Here is a 22,013-nt window from a genome sequence, read left to right on the forward strand (position 1 = left end):
TAATTCTATAAAAAATTTTTTTGACAGTTTGATAGGTATGGCACTGAGTAAGTAGATTAATTTGAGTAGGATTGTCATTTTTATTATATTAGTTCATCCTTCCCTGGAGCAATAAATATTTTTCCAATTGCTTAGATCCAGTTTTAATTGTGTGAAGTATTTTGTAGTTGTGTTCCTATAATTTCTGTGTTCATCTTGGCAGATAGAGTCCTAAATATTTATACTGTCTTGAGTGATTTTAAGTGGAGTTTCTCTATCTCCTGCTGCTGAGTTTTGTTGGAAATATATAAAAATGCTGATGATCTATGTGGGTTTATCTCATACCTTGCAACTTTACAAAAGTTGTTCATTATTTCCACTAGCCTTTTAGTTGATTTTCTGGGGTTCTTTAAATATGCCATCATATCATCTGCAAAGATTGTTTCATCTCCTCATTGCCTACTTTCATCCCTTAAATTTCTTTTTCTTCTCTAATTGCTACTGCTAGCGTTTCTAGTCCAATATTGAATAAAAGAGGCAATAATGGGCATCCTTGCTTCACTCCCAATCTTATTGGGAAGGCTTCTAACTTGTCCCCATTGAAGATGATACTTGCTGATGGTTTGAAAAATATACTGTTTATTATTTTTAGGAAAGGCCCTTCTATTCCTTTATTTTTTAGTGTTTTCAACAGGAATCAGTGTTGTATTTTATCAAAGCCTTTTTCTGTATCTAATGATATGATCATATGATTTCTCTTGGTTTGATTGTTGATATGGTCAATTATGTGTTTCCCTAATAGTGAACCATCCTTGCACATTCCTGGTATAAATTCCAACTGATTATAGTGGAAAATTCTCATGATCACTTGCTGGAGTTTTTTTTGCTAGTATTTTACTTAATATTTTTGCATCTATGTTCATTAAGGAGATTGGTCTATAGTTTTATTTCTTGGTTTTTGGTCTGTCTGGCTTTGCAGGCAGTACCATATTTGTGTCATAAAAGGAATTTGATAAAACTTCTAAGAAAAAACCCCAGGGCCAGATGGATTCTGTCAAAGATTTAAAGAACAACTAATCCCAATACTATAAAAATTTTTTTGACAAAATAAGAAAAGAAGGTTTTACCCTTTCCACTTTTCACTACTTGTCTCTGGGTCTTATTAAAATGGTTGCTGCCACTTTCTGAATACCAATCCCAATCTTTTCTGCTGAGTAACCAAAGAATGAGGCAGGCCTGGTCCCATTTCATAAATTATGAATTCACAGTGGTCTGTGATGGAGGCAGTATCACCAAACCTTTAACCAGAGCTGGGGGTAAGGATATAGGACATCTGAGCTGGTATAGGGGATGTGTGAAGGGAAAGTGTGGCTCAATGGTAAAATTGGGGATGGTGCCCTGTAGCTTTTGAGATGTCAATGTAAGTGTGGATAGCCAGTAGCTTATTCTTGGACACAGTCATGTTCCAGATTGCCTCAGAAAATGCTCAGCATGAGGTAAGGAGTGGAGAATGAGGCTCAAAGGAAAGGAGAGCCAGCAGAAGTCTGGTGTCTTTGGAGTTCCTGGTCCAGACTTACTTTGGATCTGCAACTGAAGAGTTGGTTTACAAAAGGCAGCGATCTCAGCTCCTAAAGGTTCTCCCTTACATCCAACACACTCTGGATGGGTCTTCCAGAGATCTAACAGCCAAATTCTGGCCAGTCTCTGAAGCCCCAGGTTGGGCTGTTCCTCAGGCCTCCAGATTGTGCCTGCCTCTAATTACCAAGCCCTGCTCCTCATTATAGGGAATTCCCAACACCCTTTCCAGTCATTTTATCCTTCACTCTGAGGTGGGCACTGATAGCAGGCACTGAGGGGTGGGGAGGAAAGGAACCCTCAGACTCTGAAAGCTGGCATTTCTCACTAGTTAAAGCTGGTTAAACATCAACTACAAAACCTGTCGTTTCAGCATTCATCAAACATGAATTGCAGATAGTTGTTACCAACTCTGTGTATGGGATGTGCAATATTCCATATCGGGCATCAGTTTTGTGCCTAATTGGTTGTATGAAGTACTCCTATTGTTCTTAGAACTGTAACATTAACTACCTATAGCAGTCATCCAGGTACCATATCTCCCAGCCCAGGTTCTCATTCCAGAAGGACAGAGACCTCTCCCACATTGACCAAAGATGACAAGGTAGACAATACGGAACAAGGGGCTGCGCACTGGGGACTTGCCATTCCAGAGGAATCCCCCAAGTTGGCACAGGCTCCTTATTCCCTATGACATCACACCCTAAAACACACCTGCACCTGAATTTGGCCATGCCCCCTCCCAGGGTTTTCAGGAAAGGTGCAGATTTCTCTGGAATGGGAGATGACAAGCTCCCTGGACCTAGTAAATATGCCAACCCTAATCCACAGAGCTGGGAAGATGCTATTCTACAGTTGTGGCTGCTACTCCATACAGGAAGCTGCCACTGTACAACAGAGCTGCTAAGAAGCTACTCTACTAGCCCCTGGAATTGTCCATCAGCCCTGAGGCTATATGATTAGCTTCCAGGTCATTCCCCAGTTAATATAGAACCATAAACTACTTCTTCAAATAAAATTCTTTTCTTACAGATGGAATGGAATTTGAGTCTCCCATTCTTGGGCTCAGATCCTTCTACAAACTTGGGTGTTTCTCCCACAAGATATCCTCTCTACTCTATCTCTGACCCAGTGATACTGGCCTCCTGGATGATTCTTGGACAAGACCCTTCATCTTGAATCTCTGCCTTTCTCTTTGTTGTCGCCACTGATTGGAGTATGTCCTCCATGCTCACCTCGACCTCTTGGATTCAGACTTCTCAGGTAGCATCTCACTTTCTGAGGAGCTTCTTTGTCTCTAAAACTCTTAGAGCTTTCCTTCTGAGAGTCCTAGATCCAGTTCTTCCTCAGGCCTTCAATTCTGCACCCGGGATTGAATTTTATCTGGGCCACCACCCTTGCTCATGTCTGAGACTCTACTTTCCCCATCTCTTCAAAACCTGCCCCTTTCCCTCCTTCATGTCCAGGACTCAGACCCTCCTATTGAACAGGGAGATATCCATAAACTCTGGGCAGCAGACTAATTTGAAAGTTGAGGTCCCTATCATTTGAGCTGCTTATAGCAAATGTCTCTTGATAAAAAATTCTGTAGGGTACCATTTATAAGGATAAATCAAGACTTGATGGAACTGTCTTAAATTATAATGTAATAGCTCTTCAATTCACATCAGTTTTCCTATAAGGGTTATATTTGACTTTAAATGTGTAAGAGTAAAACCTTCTTTCCCCTTTTATGATTATAATAGCATTAGCCTTTATGATTATTTTTATAATGCAATCATTAGTTTTGCATTCAAATAATATAGTTTGTTTTATTAAAATTATAAACATTAGCTAAAATAATTACAGTTTGGGGTACTATCAAATCTTGTTTACAGCCTGACCTTAAGCCTATAACCCAGGAGATTCCATGAATCCTACCACACCCCTCCTGGGTATATAACAAGATGGTCAGACAAAAAGAGGAAGGGTGGCCTTCTTTATAGAACAAGTTGCACAAGAGGTAGAGGAATACTTGTTTTCACATATCAGTTAACCAAAACTGCCAACTCCTATTATTCCACCATAATCATCAGTAAAAATACCAAGACTCTGAGTACCTCAAAGTTACCACCCATAATACAGATTAATCAGCACTTTTGTCATTAAGAAGATGCCCATATGAACAATTTTGCATCCATTCTATTTTCATTGTGATTGTATTTTCTGTCACTGTGTCATCAGATTTCTTTGATATAAAAAGGCTATATCCTAAGGTCTCTGCTTTTGATTTGACCAGGATCTAGCTCTATTGGGAGTCTGGCCTCCTCCCAACAAACCTATTTAGCATGGAATTCTGTACTGGTGTGATAATTTTTCACCACATATGTAACATAGACCTTAATGCAAAATAGGTTAAGATTAGATAAATAAGTGATGGGTTTAGTAACTGTAGAAATAAGTGTAATTGTATCAGTTATGTTACACTGGCCTCTGAGTAAAATTAGTCCATAGTGTCAATTTTGCTGATAGATGCATGGTGATTTTCTATGTAAGATAATTATTTTGATAATGCATTAAACTGAATAGAAGTCATTAGAATGTCAATAAATTTATTTCATATTTGAAATCTACAAATCACTTTTTTTATTTTTGCTTCATAGAATTTTTTGGGAAAACCTTAAATATGAAATGATGCTAATTGCAAATGATTTATATAGAAGAAGGCATTTTATTAAACCAACTTCTCTTTAGGTCTAGATGTCATGAATTGATAAATTAAGGCACAGAGAATAGGGTTAGATTTTTTAAAAATGGAAGTATTTAATAGGACATATTGTAAAGCAAATGATAACTTCTTGTTTACACTTTTAATCTTGGCTGCATTATTTTTGTTTATACAGTTTTAAATTTAATATAATGAAAATTGCCTATTTTATACCTCATAATGTTATTTATTTCTTATTTAGTCATAAATTCTTCCCTTATCAATAAATTGATCTGAAAGGTAAACTATTCTATGCTCCCTTAATTTGTTTATGATATCACATGTCCATTTGGACCTAATCTTAGTAGAGCTTATGACATAGTAGAGTGAATTGTCTGATTTTGAGCAAGGTGAAAACTTAGTGTCAACATCTGTGATTTCTGTGATATACAGTATAAGAGAGAAAACTATGAGACTGGGACTAAATTAATTTGACTTAATCTAAGACAGCAGGAGAAAAAGAAGGAAAAATAGGAGAGATACATTTCTTACTGCTCCATTTAGCCACCAATAGGACACCCTAGCCATGCTCATAAGTCTATCCAGCAACAAAACTGAAAGAGAAGAGCTTTGATATCTTTTCTTGCCTCAGTTTATCAAACTTTTTCTTCACCTACTAACTCACAAATCTCATCTCAGGAGCCAACTGTGGCTTTCTATTTTGCCTAGGCTGTCTGGGGGCATTCCAGGGGGCAATATAAGAGACATGACCCTGTCCTCATCACATTATCTCTCAACTCTATTGTTGTCTTTTTCCTACTTCCATTCTATCCTCACAATATTCCACCACACAATCCTCCCCTCTAGTTCAGGCTCACCCAAGATAAGCTGCTGGAGAAAGGGAGGTTAAATTTCCTTAAAAAAATAGCAAGACTGGAGCTACATGTGAACATATTTTCAGATAGCTTGTATTCTTAAGGTTTCTCATCTGTGTGGACTCCCTGAGGATGAGCAAGATTGGAGCTCTGACAAAATGTCTTTCCACACTCTTGGCATTCATGAGGTTTCTTGTCAGTGTGGACTTTCTAATGTACAGCAAGTTCTAAACTGTCTGAATATCTTTCCACATTGATTGCATTCATAAGGTTTCTTCCCAGTGTGACTTTTCTGATGATGAGCAAGATGGGAGATCTGTCTGAATGTTTTTCCACACTGGTTGCATTCATAAGGTTTCTCTCCAGTGTGGATTCTCTGATGTTCAGCAAGATTGGAGCTCCGTATAAAAGTCTTTCCACATTGCTTGCATTCATAAGGTTTCTCCCCAGTGTGGATTCTCTGATGAACAACAAGATGGGAGCTCTGACTGAATATCTTTCCACACTGCTTGCATTCATAAGGTTTCTCCCTAGTGTGGACTCTCTGATGTAGAACAAGAGAGCAGCTCTGACTGAATGTCTTTCCACATTGATTACATTCATGAGGTTTCTCCCCAGTGTGGATTCTCTGATGTACAGCAAGATGGAAGCTCTGATTGAATGTCTTTCCACATTGTTTACATTCATAAGGTTTCTCCCCAGTGTGGATTCTCTGATGTACAGCAAGATGGGAGCTCTGACGGAATGTCTTTCCACATTGCTTGCATTCATAAGGCTTCTCTCCAGTGTGGACTCTATGATGTACAGAAAGTTCTAAGTTCTGTCTAAATGTCTTTCCACATTGATTGCATTCATAAAGTTTCTCACCAGTGTGGATTCTCTGATGTCCAACAAGACTAACCCTTTGTATATAAGCCTTTCCACATAGATTACTTTGACTAGATTTTTCCTTAGTGTGCCTTCTTTGATGTTCAATATGAGATAAATTTTGAGGTACAACAAAGAATTCTCTGAAAGCAAAGTTATCAGGACCATCACTCATTAATTTTTGTAGGTCCACAGGAAGGCTCACCTCTGTTGGATTTGCCTTCATTTCAGGTCTGATCTCTTCTCCTAAAAGAAACAAACAGTAAAACATACATATATAGTGACATATACACATATATCTCTATCTCCTTTATTGTCAATAAAAACACTGCTTTATATCATATTTCCTCAGTAAGAAGAAAGTCCTCCAACTTAAATGGGCGCCATCAATCCTTTGAATATGCTATTACATCAAAGCTAAACAACAATTTAAATAACAAAGAACCTCTGATGTGATACTATTGGCTTCTCATAACAAATCTGGGATTTTAGACAGGCTAACTTTATTACATTCCTAACTCAGACCATGATCTCAGAAAAACTGGATGAGTGACTTGACCTGAAATCCTGGCAGCTGAGACCAAATCTTGTGACTGGGTATACTCTGTCCACAGTACTAGGCAATTCACTTTCAGTCTTTTTGATTTCATTTTCATTGTCTATACATTCAATCCTCTCTTCATAGGTATGACACCACTGTAAACTAAACATTCCTATTATTTCATCATCTAGCTTCTCTGTAAGCATTATTTTCTATTTCTTTCAATTTTATTTTTTTCTGCCAGTATGTAAGATCAGATGAAGAAATTCAGCACATTTTTGCATTTATTCAAGGCATAAAAGATTTTGTTCTGTTCCCTACTCCTGGACAACAGCCATTACTTTTCCTTAAATGCCTCTATCACTAAAATAAAATCCTTCTACTAAATACAGTTTAAATAAAAACACAGCATTTCTCATGTTTAAAAATATGTCAAATACAGTAATTTGAGTCCATGATTCTTTTGTAAGCAAATGGGCAAAAAAGCTCAGGCAATTCTCTTCCTATATCCAAAGTTATACAGATGCTGGCATTTTCATGATATTCTTCTTAAAAATCCCAATACAGGTGCATTCTCATTGTACCTCAGAAACTTTCTAGGACTTTTAAGCCTGGGTAAGTAATAAGAACTCTGTTAGTCTCAGGCTCCTTAACTATATAACATGAGCATCATAATATCAAGTGACTCGTAGGGTTCCTATGAGGATCTAACAAAATAATATTTAGAAAGAATATGACATATACTAGGGGCCATATGCAAATGATATTTATCATTAGAATTTAGATTATTTCCTCCTTTGATTTCTTTCCTCCTTAAAGTGTCATTCTCTTCACTCCTCTAGTTCCTGATTTCCCTGTTGAATTAAATGGATTCCCATTCTCCAACACTCCTTTCTCCCTGGATCATCTCAGAGAAAGATTCAGGATCTGTTGCTTTTTTTTTCCTAAGAGCCTCCATGTCTGAGTTCTAGATTATAAGCTGCAGGACAGCCCAGACTGGTGTTTCCCTTCCTTTGTATGCTTAGGGCTTAGCAAGGTTCCTAGATCTTATTATTTAATAAATGTTTACTGACTGGGCCCAGGGATTATGTCAGGTCCAAACTCTACCAGTATCCTTGCATTCTGTCTCTCTACTGGAAGGCAAATGCATGCTCTGGGTTTAGCCATGTTTCTGTCTCTCTCTTGTCCTTAAATCTCAGCAGTCAACAATAACTCCATTGGAACTGGAGCAGAACCAATCCTTCAGATCCCAGAGGCTTCTCTCTAGGCTCTCATCTCCCTAAAGTGAAGTGCTGTGGTCACCTGATTGTTCAAGAACAGGACAAAGACTGAGCCCCAGAGACCAAGAAAGGGCCTGGGCTGATGATTTAGGGAAAGCTTAGCCTTGGATCACTTCCAAGTGAGGCAGTAGTCTTCACTCCTCCTAATGGGCTGCAGGTCAATGAAGAGAAGGAAAACCAGAAAATTAACTGCTTGGCTCCACTCTAACTAAATTGAGGCTTCCTAATCTCAGCTGGGTCCTCACCATGGCAAGGTAATCCTGTGACATCTTCCTCGTGGATTCCCTTTGCCACCCACCACTGCAGCCTTCCAAAGATTTCCCTGGTTTCCAGCTTTCCCTTATGGCTTCCTCCCACCCCCTGCCACACCTTCTGAGCCGAGATCCTAGCCTCATATTTCGTTGAACAAAAGCTGGACCTCTGTGCAGAGTTCTCTTATCCTCCACATCTCACCCAGCTCAGCTTCCTCCTTTTCCTTTTTGGCCTCAAGATCAGAGAAAAAGGTTATTCTTCTCCTAGCTAAAGAAAATCTTTTTTCCATGTGCAAAGAATCCCATCCCATCCCTCATCTAAGCCCATGTACTCCTCCCTCTCTAGTGCGCCCATTGTACTTTCATCTTCAGTCTTTCCTACATTAATGAGCTAATGACTCTCTTCCTCCGGGAACTAATAAACCATTTCTCCCCAGGGCTCAAAATACTCTCACTTGACCTTTTCAACCCCATGAGATACTGTCCGACATCTGTCCTTGGGATCAGAGCTAAACTGCTAGTGATGGCCATTTGCAGTGAGTTGTGCCAGTGCTTTTCCCTTGTTTTCTCTGCTATACATTTCCCCAGAATCCTGTCTGGTTCTCCTGAAGCCCCAGGCCACCTCCCCCCATTAAACCTCTCTAGTGCTCCTTCCATTCAGACCCTTCCCTCTCGTGATTAGTTGCCCTGAAACTGGGATCTAGAGGACTTCTACAGAACTGTCAGCATGCTATTGTCACTCCAGCAGAGGCTGGGCTCCCTGAGGGCAGAGGATGACCACTACAGCTCTTTATGTCCCCTGTAACTTAGCCCAAGACAAAGCACAGAGCAAGCACTCCTAGATATTTCTAGATACTAAAGAGCTCAGAGGGGATAAGCTCAGCCCTTCTGGCACCTGCAGGAGACTTCCAAGTCTTTCAGTCCCAAACACTGACTTCTTAGAGGGTCACAGACTGATCCCATGAAGAGAGCAGTTAGGAAATGGAGTCCAACAGCCTCATCTTATAGATAGGGAAACTGAGGCTCAGGGGTTCAGGGACTAGTTCAGGGAGACCCTGCTAAAACCTCTGAAAAAGAATTCCAAGTTGGGTCCTCCTGCCCCCAAATCTAGCCCTGGATTCACCAGAGCACACAGAAGCACTTAGTCATCTCAGCTCTCCCACATGTCATTTCCCCTCCCTTACCTGGGCAGTAGCTCCTCAGGCCTTCTTGCTCCAGCATCCATGGGGCTTCCCTCTGCTCCAAATAAGAGATCATGTCTTCTGGAGGAGCTGGAAGCCCTGGGCAAGGGAGAATCAGTCAGGGAGGAGGATGGAGAGAAGCTCATCACCGAGTTCTCTTTAGGGAAAGGTTGGGGAGTCTAATCACACCACTCAAGAGACTCTCTCAATGGGGCTCAAACAGAAGTGTGTCATCACTCCTCACTGTCTATAATGCAGGAGCCCAGGGTAGGATCGGCTTGTTATCCTGCTGGGGGATGCAGAATGAGCAAAAGCACCCCATCCCTCCCATCCTGTTCTGGTCCATTCTGACAAAAACTCCTCAACTCCCACACTGGGTCCGAGGGTCAGTGTCCTGGGTCAGTCTGAAGCCCCAGACCCAGGGACCTCGAGGGATCAGCTTTTATCCCATCACCCTGCCTGCTTCTCCCTCCATAACACCTCTCTGATCCTCATGGACTGTTCTCTCCAGGAGTCTCTGCCTCCTCTCCTGGGGAATACCACAATCCTCCTTCAGCCCAATGCTGTCTCTCAGCCAGTCATATCATCCTAACAATCAGAGAAGAAAGCAAGCAGGGCATGCAGGAGGCTTACTGGGACTCCTGGAGGACAGTCTCCACAGTATTTGTGAGGGGAGGGGAGGAAGGAGAAGGTCGGGGAACCAATCTGGAACCAGAATGTTAGGTTCTAGGGCATTTTCTTCAGAGAAGGCAGGACTCAGGTCCATAGTTTTCCATTATCTGGAAATGTGCGGCAGCTAGGAGGGAGGGAACAGGGCCCTGGGATTAGAGGTAGGAAGACCTCAGTTTACATTTCATCACAAACAGCTCCTATGTGTATGCCACAGAACAAGTCGCTTAATCGAATGTATTTCCTCATCTATAAAATGGGGGTAATTGTGTCACTGAATTAGAAAGATGAAGGAGAGTAAGAAGTCCCATAATATTACAGAGAAAACCCTTGGCAGAACCCTGGACAAAGAGCAGGTCTTTATAAATGCTTCATCTCTTTCCTCTCTTCCTCATTGGCTCTGCTAGAGGTTTAGGGCAATAGGAAGGAAGATTAAGGACAAACCTGATCTCCTGGGGACACCTAGTGGGAGCTATGCACTTATGTTGGTTAAAGAGAGAAAGATCCCCAATACTAGATCCACCCTGGAGGAGAAGAAAGTAGGAGGAAAACCCTCCTGAAAAGCTTTCCCAGATGGGTTTGGGAGCCCAAATTCTGGGCCAGGAAAAGGTGAGACAGAATCAACTCTGAGATTATTTCCATGTCTGATTCTCCAACACGCATTTGATCTCAGACTTCAGGAGCACCAAAGGGAACACCCAAAGGCCCATTACACAATGGAAAGTCTTTTTACAGGAGATCCAGGCAGCAGGAAGGCTCTGGCTCTGGGACTCGGCATACCAGCCCTCATCCCTTCTTCATGACTGAAAATTGCTCCCATCTCTGCCTGCTCCTGGGGATGATATTGCCTTGGATAGCTCAGTCAGGCACCAGAAAGAGGAGTCCTTACCCACAGAAAGCAGGTTCCTGATATTCTCCAGCATCACCTCCTTGTACAGCTCTTTCTGGGGAGGGGACAAGAGGCGCCACTCCTCCCGGGTGAAGTCCACAGCCACATCCTTGAATGCTACCTCCTCCTAGAGCAGCCCAAGTCAAAGAACAGAGGGCTGAAAGCCACATCACTATGAAGAGCCCACCTCTGGTCAATTACAGGAGGAAACTGACCCAAAGACAAGGGAGGGGCCCAAAGGTCCCGCCCCTTGTCAGTATCAGAGCCAGCACTTGAAGCAGAGTCTTTAGGAGCCCAATGGAAGTTTGAGAAAAGCAGATCTATGATGCTCTGGAAGGAAGCCGAGTAGTTTCTACTGTGTGAAGGGAAATATCTAGGGGACCCCCATTGCAGCTTGGATCCCAAGGGCCCCAGGAGTGGGATGTAGCTGTCAGAGTCACATGTCTGTGGCCTTGTTGCTGTGTCCCAGTGCAGCCAGCATCAGTGTGAGAGTCATCAACATGCCAGAGACCGAGCAGGGAGGGGGGAGGTGGAGAATGTAAAAGGCAGGCGAGGGAAGGATAGGGGGCTTTAGTATCCGCCCACCCCGGAACAGTCTCTCTGGGTTGGGGGTTTGTCTCTGAGCTTTCCTGATCTCTTGATCTCTGCCAAGCCCAGCCTGAGCAAACTGAATCAAGAATGAGATCTAGAAAGGCTGAGAACTCTCTCTCTCAAACTCTACACTGTGGAAGGCATGAGAACAGAGAGAATGTGTTCCAGAGATCCCGGGGCCTCAGGATGCAGCCCAGGGTGACCTATCCTTAGAGAAGGCTGAGCTGATCTCCTATCATTTACTTGTGGATCCTATTTACCAGTAACTGCTTTTGTCTGCTAACTGCCTGAGTCCTGGTTCTGTCTCCTGACTCAGCCACACATTCCACCAGCCTATAATAGGTGAAGTGCAGAATCCAGCTCCTGGGCACTTCATCACTGTTCTGGCCCCATTTCAAGGCAGTAGCTGACCTTAGAAGATTCAGGGGAGTCCCAGGGAGTCACATCTAGTCTTTCTACACCCCCAACCCATCTTACAGATGTCTGGTTTGCTGCCCAAAGTCGGGGCTCTGACCTTGCCCTGAACTCACACAAGAATCTCTTCTTAGTCTGAAGAGAGGAGGAGGGCTGGGGCATTGCTGGCCCCTCATTATTGATGATTCCAATCAGTCACAGAGTCCCCAATTATCCCAGCTCCATAACCAATGGTGACCCTCCACCCTACGATAGACATCACTTACCCTGTCTGTTCTTTGTTCTGTGCTCCCCTAAACCTATCAAAGATCTATCCTTCTGCTTAGGGTTTGGAGCATTAACAGAGGGAAGCCCCAAAACCCTTTTATTGACAGACAGCATTCCCCTGCTTATCTTCCTTCCAGTGCTACCTCAGTTTACCCTTTGGTTAAATTTCATTCCCCAAACATGCAAAGGTGAGCTTCACAATGTTGGACAGAACAGTACATGTTCACTAATGAAGAGGAGTCTGCACTGTTTTTAGGGAGAAACACTGAAGGGAAGAGATCATTTGCTTCTTAAATACCCTGAGCGGCAGAAATGCAGGAGGAGTGAATAACTGAAGACAACAGTAGCAGCAGCAGAACATCAGCGAGAGCAGAAAGAAACTTCTTTTTAAAACTAACAAGAGAAAGGGAGGAGGGAGGAAACCAAGGAAGGCTAAAGCTGAAGACAAAGACAGAGGGGATCTTGGGAAGAATCATGTGGAGTCCCAGCTACTCCAGGAGGATGCTTCTTCTGTTGGACTGCAGGACCACAGGGGAGAAGAGGTGGTAGACACAGAGAAGATGGGGACACACCCAGGGCATCTCAAGGACCAGAAACTGCCATTTCCATTCCCTCTACAGTCAGCACCTGTTCTGCACTTCTGGGGATTTCCCAAGAGGCAAAAGACAGTCCTTGCCCTCCAGGACCTCACAGCCCAGTGCAGGAGGGAGATAATAAACAGACAGTGGAGGTCAGAACAACCTCTGGAGGCCAGGAGTAAACTCTTGCCCAAGTCAGCATAACATTCCAGCAGCTAAGGAGACACTCCCTGTATTGTCAACCCCTCAGCTAGCTGCAACTGCCAAATCATGATATCCTATTGTTCAACATTTCATGCTAGTCCCCTATACTATAAAAGGTTTTCCCCTAGTCAAGCCAATGTGCCTCCTCCTTTGGAGCAGCCCTAGCATCTAGCGAGCTAGTAAATAAACAGTGATCCCTTGCTTACTTGCATTGTCTCCGTGTCTCCATTCTTGGGGGATTTTCTTGGAGTAGACATTGGGACTTACATGAAGTTTAAAGGGGTCAGTGATCTGAAATGTGGAGGAAAAATATTCCAAACATGAGATGAAGCCACTGAAAATGCCTGGAACTAAACACAGCCAGATCACAGGGTGGATAGAGTGACAGATCGAGTCAGGAAGACCTGGATTCAAATGTGACCTCAGTCCTAGTTGTGTGATCCTGGGTAAGTCATTTACCTCTAATTGCCTAGCCCTCATCACTCATCTATCTTAGAATTGATCCTAAGATGAAAGAAAAGGGTTGAAAAAAAATTTTTTTTTTCCATTTTGGGCCTTTTAGGTGACTCTGTGAATAGAGAAACAGAACTAGAGATAAAAGGTCCTGGGTTCAAATATGATCTTTTACACTTCCTACCTATATGAGCCTGAGTAAGTCATTTACCCCCAATTACCTACATCTTAACCATCTTCTGCCTCACAACAGATATTTACTATCCATTCTAAGATTGAAAGTAAAGATTTTTTTTAAGTCTGCAGATGAAGGAATCCAGGAGGCCAGGTTCCCCAGATCCAAGAATACAGACTGAGGAACAACGAATAAGAAGACGAGAAAGAGGGCTTTGAACACCAAAGAGAATGTTTTGTATTTGATTCTGGAGGGAATAGGGAGCCACTGAGGTTTATGGAATAGGGGAGGGACATGATCAGAACTACTTTGTAAGAAAATCACTCTGGTGGGAGAATGGAGGAGGCCTTGGAGTAGGAAGAATATTGTGGCAGACAGAACCAGCAGCAGCTTGTCTTAATAGTCCAGGAGGGAGGTGAAGTGGGCCTCTACCAGGGTGATGGCAGTGACACAGGACAGAAGGGGGCGTATTGGAGAGATGCTGCAAAGGTGAAACTGACTGGTCCTGGTGCCATATTGGATATGTGGTTAAGGGACAGTGAAGAGTCAAGGTAGACTCCTTGGTTTTAAGCCTGAGGGAAGAGGACGATATGGCTATGGAGAAGATGGGGCTTCTGTCTAGATGAGAGAGAACAACATGTTTGGGACACACTGAGTTCAAGATGTCTACTGGTCACCTAGTGTGAAAGCCCTATAAGGAAACATGAAAGACCAGAGTTCAGCACAGAGATTAGGGCAGAAAATGTAGATCTAATACTTATCAGCTGAGAGATGGTGCTTCTATCCATGGTAGCTGATGAGATCACCAAGTAAAGAAGTTCAGAGGGAGAAGAGTAGAGGACCAAAGACAGGGCTGCCTGACCCTAACCCTACTGTTACAAGATCTAGAGGAGGAGCCAGCAGAGAAGACAGAGAATCATAGGTCAGACAGAGAAGGAGGAGCTAAACTGGGGGTGGGGGGAGAGAGAGAGAGAGAGAGAGAGAGAGAGAGAGAGAGAGAGAGAGAGAGAGAGAGAGAGAGAGCGAGCTGTGTCCTAAAACCCTAGACAGAAGAGAACATCAAGGAGGAGAGAGTGGGCCAGAAGCATCAAAAACTGTAGACAAAACTGAGAGGAGGACTGAGGGGTGGTCTCTATAGTCTCAGAAATAGAAGAGGATATGGGGAGGAGGTACAGAGAAGAAGGCAAAGCCTAAGAAGATGGAGAAAGGATGGATGGAGGCCCTAACTTGACATGAAAGGGGGTTCCAATGATGGATGTTCTCATGGGTAAAGGGAGATGAGGACTCACACTGAGGCCAGAGAGACTTGGTGCCTGCAGTCTAGTTGTCCTGACTGGGGAGAGGCTGCAACTGGTGTGGGGTGTGTGTAAAAATGGAGATTTGAACCCTGGACTTCAATCCCCAGAAGTCCTTGCTCTAGTTCCCGAGATGCTCTCTAATCTCACTGAGATTTCCACCTGGGCGAGATCAAAATTTCTATTTAACTGGTTGTAAAAGCCTACTGAGGTCTCTTCCTACTTCCACTTCCAAGCAGACTCGACTCTCATGATGTAAGTGAAATTGAATGGGCCTTTCGGCCCTCCTAGGCACATGCTTTCTTAGAGTATTTTCTTTAATTTTAATCTTAATAAACCTCATAAAAATATAATACTTCTAGCAGAGAAATGAATTTTTCAATGCTATAGTTTGGCGTAACCACTTCGGGAAAATGAAATACCTTCAACCTTCTGATCTACTGATCTACTGTTACTTAGTTCAGCCTTTAATAGCTAGTGCCTAGTTTGTTTGTTTTTTAAGCCACGTTTCTCCAAGATGCTTTTTTAGAAAGCCATCTTGATCAGCTCCGGCCTTCCCGCCAGCTCGGCTTGGCTCGACTCTGCTAAGCTTGCTACTGTTGCCTGTAATCTGGACCTGTTTGATTCTAATCGATCCTGCTTCTGGCTATTACTGCCCCGTCTTCCCTGCCACTGCCTGCCTGTTTCTGGAACACAGACCCTGACGGCTCCGGCTCCTGGTCTTTCTCTCGCTCACCTGGCCCAGCTAATTCCCACACCTCTGACTTTGCTGTTCAAGGACACAAATGCTTAGCTGAACTCCTCCTCTGACCTCTGACTGATCCTTGGCCAGGACCTTCCCTGGCCTGATTCTGGGCCTCTCCAGGGGCTGTCTGTCCCCCTGCAGGGAATGTCCTCCCTCCTGCCTCTGCCCTCGGAGCTTCCTTTCAGTCCCAGCTGAATCTTCCCCTGGGGAACCAGTGACCTCCCAGAAGCTGAGAGCTTCCGAGCCTCCGAGCCTCCGAGCCTCCCTCCCAGAGCTGGTTTGGACACGGCTGCTGAGGGATCTCCTCCGTCACTGGGGGGGCCTGGAGGGCGGCCGATGGCTTCTCCCTTCCTTTGGGCTGAGCAGTGCCCGGCACACACCAGGCTGTTCCTCCACACTGGCTCAGCTGGGCTAAGAATGGGGGAGAGGAAGGAGCTGGAGGGACCCGGGAAGACTCGAGGACTTGAGGCAGAAGCCAGGGAGCAGCCCGGGGGACAAGGTCTTCCCTGAGGACCCCACAGAGCAGGGGACACCCTCGGGCTCTGCTCCAGACCAGACTCCAGAGGGAACAGGGGAGAAGCAGCAGAGAAGAGGCTGGGAGGGAGGCAGGCAAGCAGAGAGTCAAGACAGGATCCCCAGACAGGGAAGGACAAGGAGTCAAGGGTCCTCCTGGGCCCTCACCTGTGATGGGAGAAATCCGGCCTGGGAGGCAGCGCCTGGGGGAGCTCTGGGGGTCTGGGGGGCCCCCGGGCCAAGGAATCCCTGCCAAAGGCCAGGAGAGAGCCAGGAAGGGCTGCTCCTCCTGCCTGGGATGGGGGGACAGAAAGGGCCCAGCAGGAAGGAGGGAGCAGCTTCCCAGCCCATCTTGGCTCACAGCCAGGGAAGGGCCTCCTGGCTGAGGGGCTCCCATCTGGGCCTGGAATGCACTTACCTGGCCTGGCAGTCTGTCCCTCTCCAAGGCCATCCCTGGCACTCCAGGCTCCCTGTAGAGGCAGCAAAGGAGCCCCAGTCAGTCCCTCTGGGGAGGCTCCTCCATCTTTTCCCGGCCTCGACTCCCCACTCAGGCTGCTGCTCCCCACCTTCCCCCCACTTTCTGGCCCCTCAATGGAGCTCCAGACAAAGCTCTTCCCAGCAGGCCTCCCTTGGCCCAGGGAATGTCTGACTTCTCTGGCCTTCTGAGCAGCAGGAGCTGGCCTGGAGCCCCTCCTGGGGCCCTCCCTGCCCTCTTTCCCAGTGTAGAAAAGCCCATCTTCCTCACTGCCTTTGGGCTCCCTCTCTGGGCCAGTTGCTCCTGCTGGGAGCTGAGCAGAAAGCTGCCTGGATCTCCCTCCCAGCTCAGGATCTGGCTCAGCCCCATCCCTCCTGGGGCCGGCCCTGGGCCTCTGCACCCTGAGCTGGGCAGGGAGAAGGGACCCAGAGGGGCCCAGTGTTTCCCTTCCCTTCCCAGGTCTGAGGCTGCCCCACAGGGATCTCCACGGGGTGAGGGGCCACTGGAGTCCCCCAGGGCCAGGCCCAGGGGGCCAAAGAGGGGCCCCAGGAAAGGCCTTTGGCTCCTGGGAGGGCCTGAGGGCAGGAAGGCAAAGCTCAGGGATCCTCCCAGAGGGCTGGGTCTGAGGGCAGCACAGAGGACTCTCTGAGCAGGAGCTGGGGGTCAGGACACCTGGGTCAGGAATCCCTGGGTCCCTGGAATGGCCCCTCTCTCCCCATAGACCCCTCCCCAGGGTTGCAATTCCCCCTGGACCACCCCACCAGGCTGGACAGGAGAGAGTCTCCTCCCCCTGCATCCAGCACCTTTTTCCCTCTCCCATATTCCTAGGGACCCTCTCCTCCCCTCTAGACAATCCAGATACAGCCTCAGGGAAATGGGGGCAGCAGAGATTTCCATGGGGAGAGGAGGCCCCCTGGACCGGGTGTGTGAGAGAATGAGAGGGTCACAAGGGACCCTCTGGGACTTTTGGGGGGTTTGAATCATCTCAGGAGAATTGGGCAGGTGAAAGGGAAAGAGAGGGAGGGGGAGGGAGAGAATCAGGAACAGGGCCAAGATGTGGCCAAGAGGTCAAGGTGGTCCCAATCTGACAAGAAATTGGCCCAAAGCCAAAGCCCTGCTCTCAGCAGGAAGGGGAGGGGCTGTAGTGACCCCCTGAGTGATCTCTTATCCCAGAAGTCTTTAATTGCCTGCTGGCGGCCCCCTTGGGCTGGGGGTGTATCATGGGGGTCACAGTGTTCCAGGGGGAGATCCTTTAGCCTGTAAGTCCTTCCAGGAGGCCAGGCCAGGCTCAGGGTTCAAAGAAAAAAGGGGGAGCTGCCAAGAGCACAGGAAGGGTCTGAGGCCGGATTGGAACCCAGGCCTTCCCCACTGCAGGCCTGGCACTGTGCCCAGCAGTGCAGGTGGGGCTCCCTTGGCCAGAGGGCAATCCTCCATGAGGGGAAGACTCTTCTCTGGTCAGCCCCCTCCCCCATTGTAAAAATGGAGATTTGAACCCCTGACTTCAATTCCCAGAAGTCCTTGGTAGTTCCCAGAATTCCCTATAATATCACCAGAGCCCTCACCTGGGCCAGAACAAAGTGGGTATTTAAACTGACTGTACTGCCTACTTGCTCTCTCGGCTTCTGAGGACACACAGGAAGATGTGAGTGGCTGTGAATGGGCTCTGTGCCCTAAGCACATGGTTTCTTGTTTTGTATTTTCTTTTATTTTTTAATTCTAATAATCTTTAATAAACCTCTATAAATATAATACTTTTAGTAGAGAAACTAATTTTAACTGTTACACCATCCCTTAGTACATGGCCTTCCTGGTCCTTTGTTGCCCCCTGTGAAGATTAAATTCAACTCTCCCCTAATTATAACAATGAAATTAATAAACTCTCCCCTGATTATGAAGATTTAAATTTTATCCCCTGCCTATTTTTAGAACACCCTACAGAAAGTTGACTGTGGGGATCTGCCCATTTTTAGATTTAATCACCAAAGGTGCAAATGCCCCCATTCACACTTGAGTGGGGGAGGTCTGTGACCCATGCGTGCACGTGTGTGTGTGTGTGTGTGTGTGTGTGTGCGCGCTTGTGCTCGCCAGTGGGTAAGAAATCAGAATCAACTGACTGCCTCCTGGGCAGTCCTAAAACAAAGTGTCAACTATGATTGGTAGATGAAAAATTAGGGGAAGACATAGGAAGTGATGCAAGAGAAAATGTCTTTAAAAGGGAATGACAACTTCCTGAGAAATTCAATGCTTCCTGCTTTCCAGTTGACACTGGTGAAGAGGGGCAGAAAGATCTGCTGATTGGACCGGAGACCCTGTTAAAAATTTCTTCCTTTGAACTGACACATGGTGAGAAAAGCTGACCCTTAACTGATGGTTTTTTCTCTGAAGAGGACCAGCCTCAGGAAAGACCTATCCTCTTGAGAAACTTACTGGGTCCTCCACTTTGCTGAGGCTGGCTAAAATTAACTCTCCCTACCCAGGAAGGGGGATGGGCAGATATAAATTACTTGGTGCTTAGACTAGATATCTTACCTTATATTCTCTCTGATTTTCTTGCTTCACTCTTTCTACATTTTGTAAATAAATTGTAAATAAAATTTCTTTGGAATTAAATTCCTGGTGACAACATTCATAAAATATTAAGTCCAAACCTTTAAAAAAAAAAAAAACCCTTTCCCCCCCTTACACCTCCTGGTCTCTCTTCCCCTTCCTGCCAGCCTCCATTCAGTCGCTGAGGTGACTTTCCAATGGCCTAGGCTCCCTCCCAATCAAATCCTCCATGATATTCTTTGGCACTCCCAGCCCTAACAGCCCCACGCCCTCCTCCCTGTCACACCCTCTGCCCTGGACCACACCAGCCTCCTGGGGGTCCATGAACAGCACCTCCAGTTCCTAGCCAGGACCACCTACTCTGGCTGTCCCCCAGGTCAGCTGACAGGCTCTCCCTCCCCAGCTCAGACCACTAGCCTCACTGGCTTCCCTAAAGTCCAAAGGATAATCTCACCTCCTCCAGGGAGCTGTCCTGAACTCCTCTTCATTCTTTGGTCATTATTGCCTGTTTAGCCAGTGTAAAGGGGAATTCTTAATACCTTGGTCTAACTTAATTGGGGAAAGAGCTAGCTCAGTGGATGGAGAGCCAGGCCCAAAAGAAGAGGTTCTGTTACCCTGGAGACCAGCCTACAGGAAAAGGAAATAAAAACTGTTCTCAGATAAGAAGTGTGACTGGCTACAGCCACAAATTAATATATTTGTGGGTGGACACCTGAGAAGGAAAGTTAGAAACCCAGGGGAAATGGGTGAAGGGGATGGAGAGAGAAAGAGAGAGAAAATTGTATAAATGGAGATTTTGAGCCTTTGGACATCATCCCCCAGAAGTCCCTTAATATTTCCCAAAATTCCATTTTCCTGCATCCCCATGTTTTACATGATTGCATTTAAGTGGCGATAACTCCTCCCTCATGCTCTTTGAAACCTGTGACCAGGCTGAAATCAGGCAGTTCTTTTGTTTTAGTTATTATTAATAAGACTTTATAAAATATAATACTTAGTTATTGATTATTAATTTTAAAACCCACAGAACACAATAAAGGAAGAAAGACTCAGAGATGAAGCCTTCAAGAACATGGGCTCCAGCATGTGTGCTCCTCTGATGGTGGAAGAGAGAGAGAGAGCTACACATGTCCCCAATATTTTATTGCAGAATCAAGGATTGGGGAGGGGGAGGGGGCTAATGAACATGTGACATGGCATACACAGCATTTGATATTGGCTCAATTGACAACCACAAGAACAAAGAGGAGGTGACTCAAACATGTGACCTAGAAGGGAATCTGGTCCCTCAAGGTAGGAGCTACCACCGTGTGGCAGCTAATGTCCTGCCCAGGAATTCTCCTGACCTTAGGACTGTCAGTTTGGAGAGTGCTCACAATTAATAGAATACCAATTAAATACAATGATCAAGAAATAATATGACCACCAGTCTGGTACATGAGCACATAGGTTATAACACTAATAGGTCAATAATACTTTCAAGTTTAGAATATCCCTGGAATTCCACAGGAAGAGATAAAGGCAAGCACCAAGTGCGGGTGGAGCCTCTTGCTCTAACCTTTCCTGAGAGCAGGTGCTGCTGCTGGCTCTGGCTGAAGACAGTTTGGCTGCTGGAGAATCCCAGGGAAGGAGAGTGTGAGGGTGGGCAGCTGTCCATGTTTAGGGAGTGAGTTAGAATAGAGAGAGACCAATAGTGTAGGTCCAGCCTGACTAGTGAGGCTGAAGAGCTATTAGTGAGACTCTCTCAAAGGGCAGTTTTTAGGCAGTTAAGGTTGATATAAGAAGTTTTAGGTAGCACTAAGATAGATCCTTAAATCTCTCTCTCTTTTCTATCTTTCCGCCTTTACTAATCTTTTCTCAATTAAAACAAAGCTTTGTTAAATTTCTCTCCTATCTTTGTCCAACTCCTAATTTTAACCCCTACACCTGAATAGATCGTGATTGGAGTGACTGAAGCAGAGGCTGCCCAAAAGGGGTGGGGGTGGGGAGGAGGAGCTTGGGAGTCTGGAGCCCAGAGGCTGGGAGGCAGGACTGCTGGGTCCTTACAAGGAGCGGTAAAACTGCACCCGGTACTGGCCCCCAGGTGGTTTTAGCAGAAGGAGACCACAACCCACCCCTGTCAGAGACCAGAGCAGCCACAGGGATACATTGTATCCCGCAGGAAATTCGCGCCCCTGGGCTGCCAGTCAACGCTCCAGCCCGAAGTCCTTTCTGGATCCATCCAGACCAGCACAGTTCTAGAGTCTCATAACCTGGAGGGAGGTGACGGGCTCACGGATTTGGGGGATCCAGGAATTGAGCTCAAGGAGGCACAGGCGGGAGGTGGTCTGCCCCAAAGGGACTCGTAAAAGGGAGAATTCGACCTCAGCGCCTGCCAGGGTCCATGCCACAAGGGGCTCCGGGCTCTAATTTGAGCGGAGGAGAGTGATGCTCTCTGATTCCCGCGCTCCCCTCCCCGTGCAGGAACCAGGCCCCTCCACAACTGGCCTTTCCCCACTCGGGCCCCCCTTTCCCGCTGTCCCCTGCCACCACTTCATAATTACCTAGGCTTGAGGTGTGAGGCGCAGGAAGTTAAGAGACAGGTTAAGAAGTCCAGGGAGGAACATCTTTGGAACTGGAGAAGGAGGAGGTGGGACTCGGGGCGATCGTCACTTCCTGCTTCCCAGAGGCCCCGCCCTGCTCGTTGGGGTTGACCCTCCCCGTCTCCCCTCCTCCCCCTCCTCCCTTCACAGCCTCCAGCGTGAGCCCCGCCTCTTCCCACCCCACGCCGGGGCCTCCCCTTCCTTCCTCCACACCCACTATGGGCCTTGTCCCGCCCCCTCCCTTCCCCTGTAGCTCGGAGGGCCGGCGCTGCCTGTGCTCCTCCAGCTCAGTTTATGGCGCTCTGGTCTCCGGGGTTTCGCAATGAAAGAAAAGGGTCCCGGGCCCTCAGGCATCCCGAGTTCAAAGATCTTTTTGGTCCT

The 22,013-nt window shown here is 46.1% G+C and overlaps 1 protein-coding gene across 1 annotated transcript; it reads right to left on the minus strand.

Annotated features, from left to right (window-relative positions):
- Positions 1–4,328: 4,328 nt before the first annotated feature.
- On the minus strand, positions 4,329–21,733 carry LOC107650852 (zinc finger protein 461-like). The gene is made up of 5 exons (XM_056812643.1): positions 21,594–21,733; positions 16,447–16,498; positions 10,794–10,920; positions 9,239–9,334; positions 4,329–6,228 (listed from the first exon to the last, which is right to left on the minus strand). Exons 2-5 carry the CDS (start codon positions 16,477–16,479, stop codon positions 5,312–5,314), a joined length of 1,173 nt encoding a protein of 390 aa, XP_056668621.1. The 5' UTR covers positions 16,480–16,498; positions 21,594–21,733; the 3' UTR covers positions 4,329–5,311.
- Between the last annotated feature and the right edge of the window lie 280 nt (positions 21,734–22,013).

Source organism: Monodelphis domestica, chromosome 1, assembly GCF_027887165.1.
Source record: "Monodelphis domestica isolate mMonDom1 chromosome 1, mMonDom1.pri, whole genome shotgun sequence".
NCBI lineage: Eukaryota > Metazoa > Chordata > Mammalia > Didelphimorphia > Didelphidae > Monodelphis > Monodelphis domestica.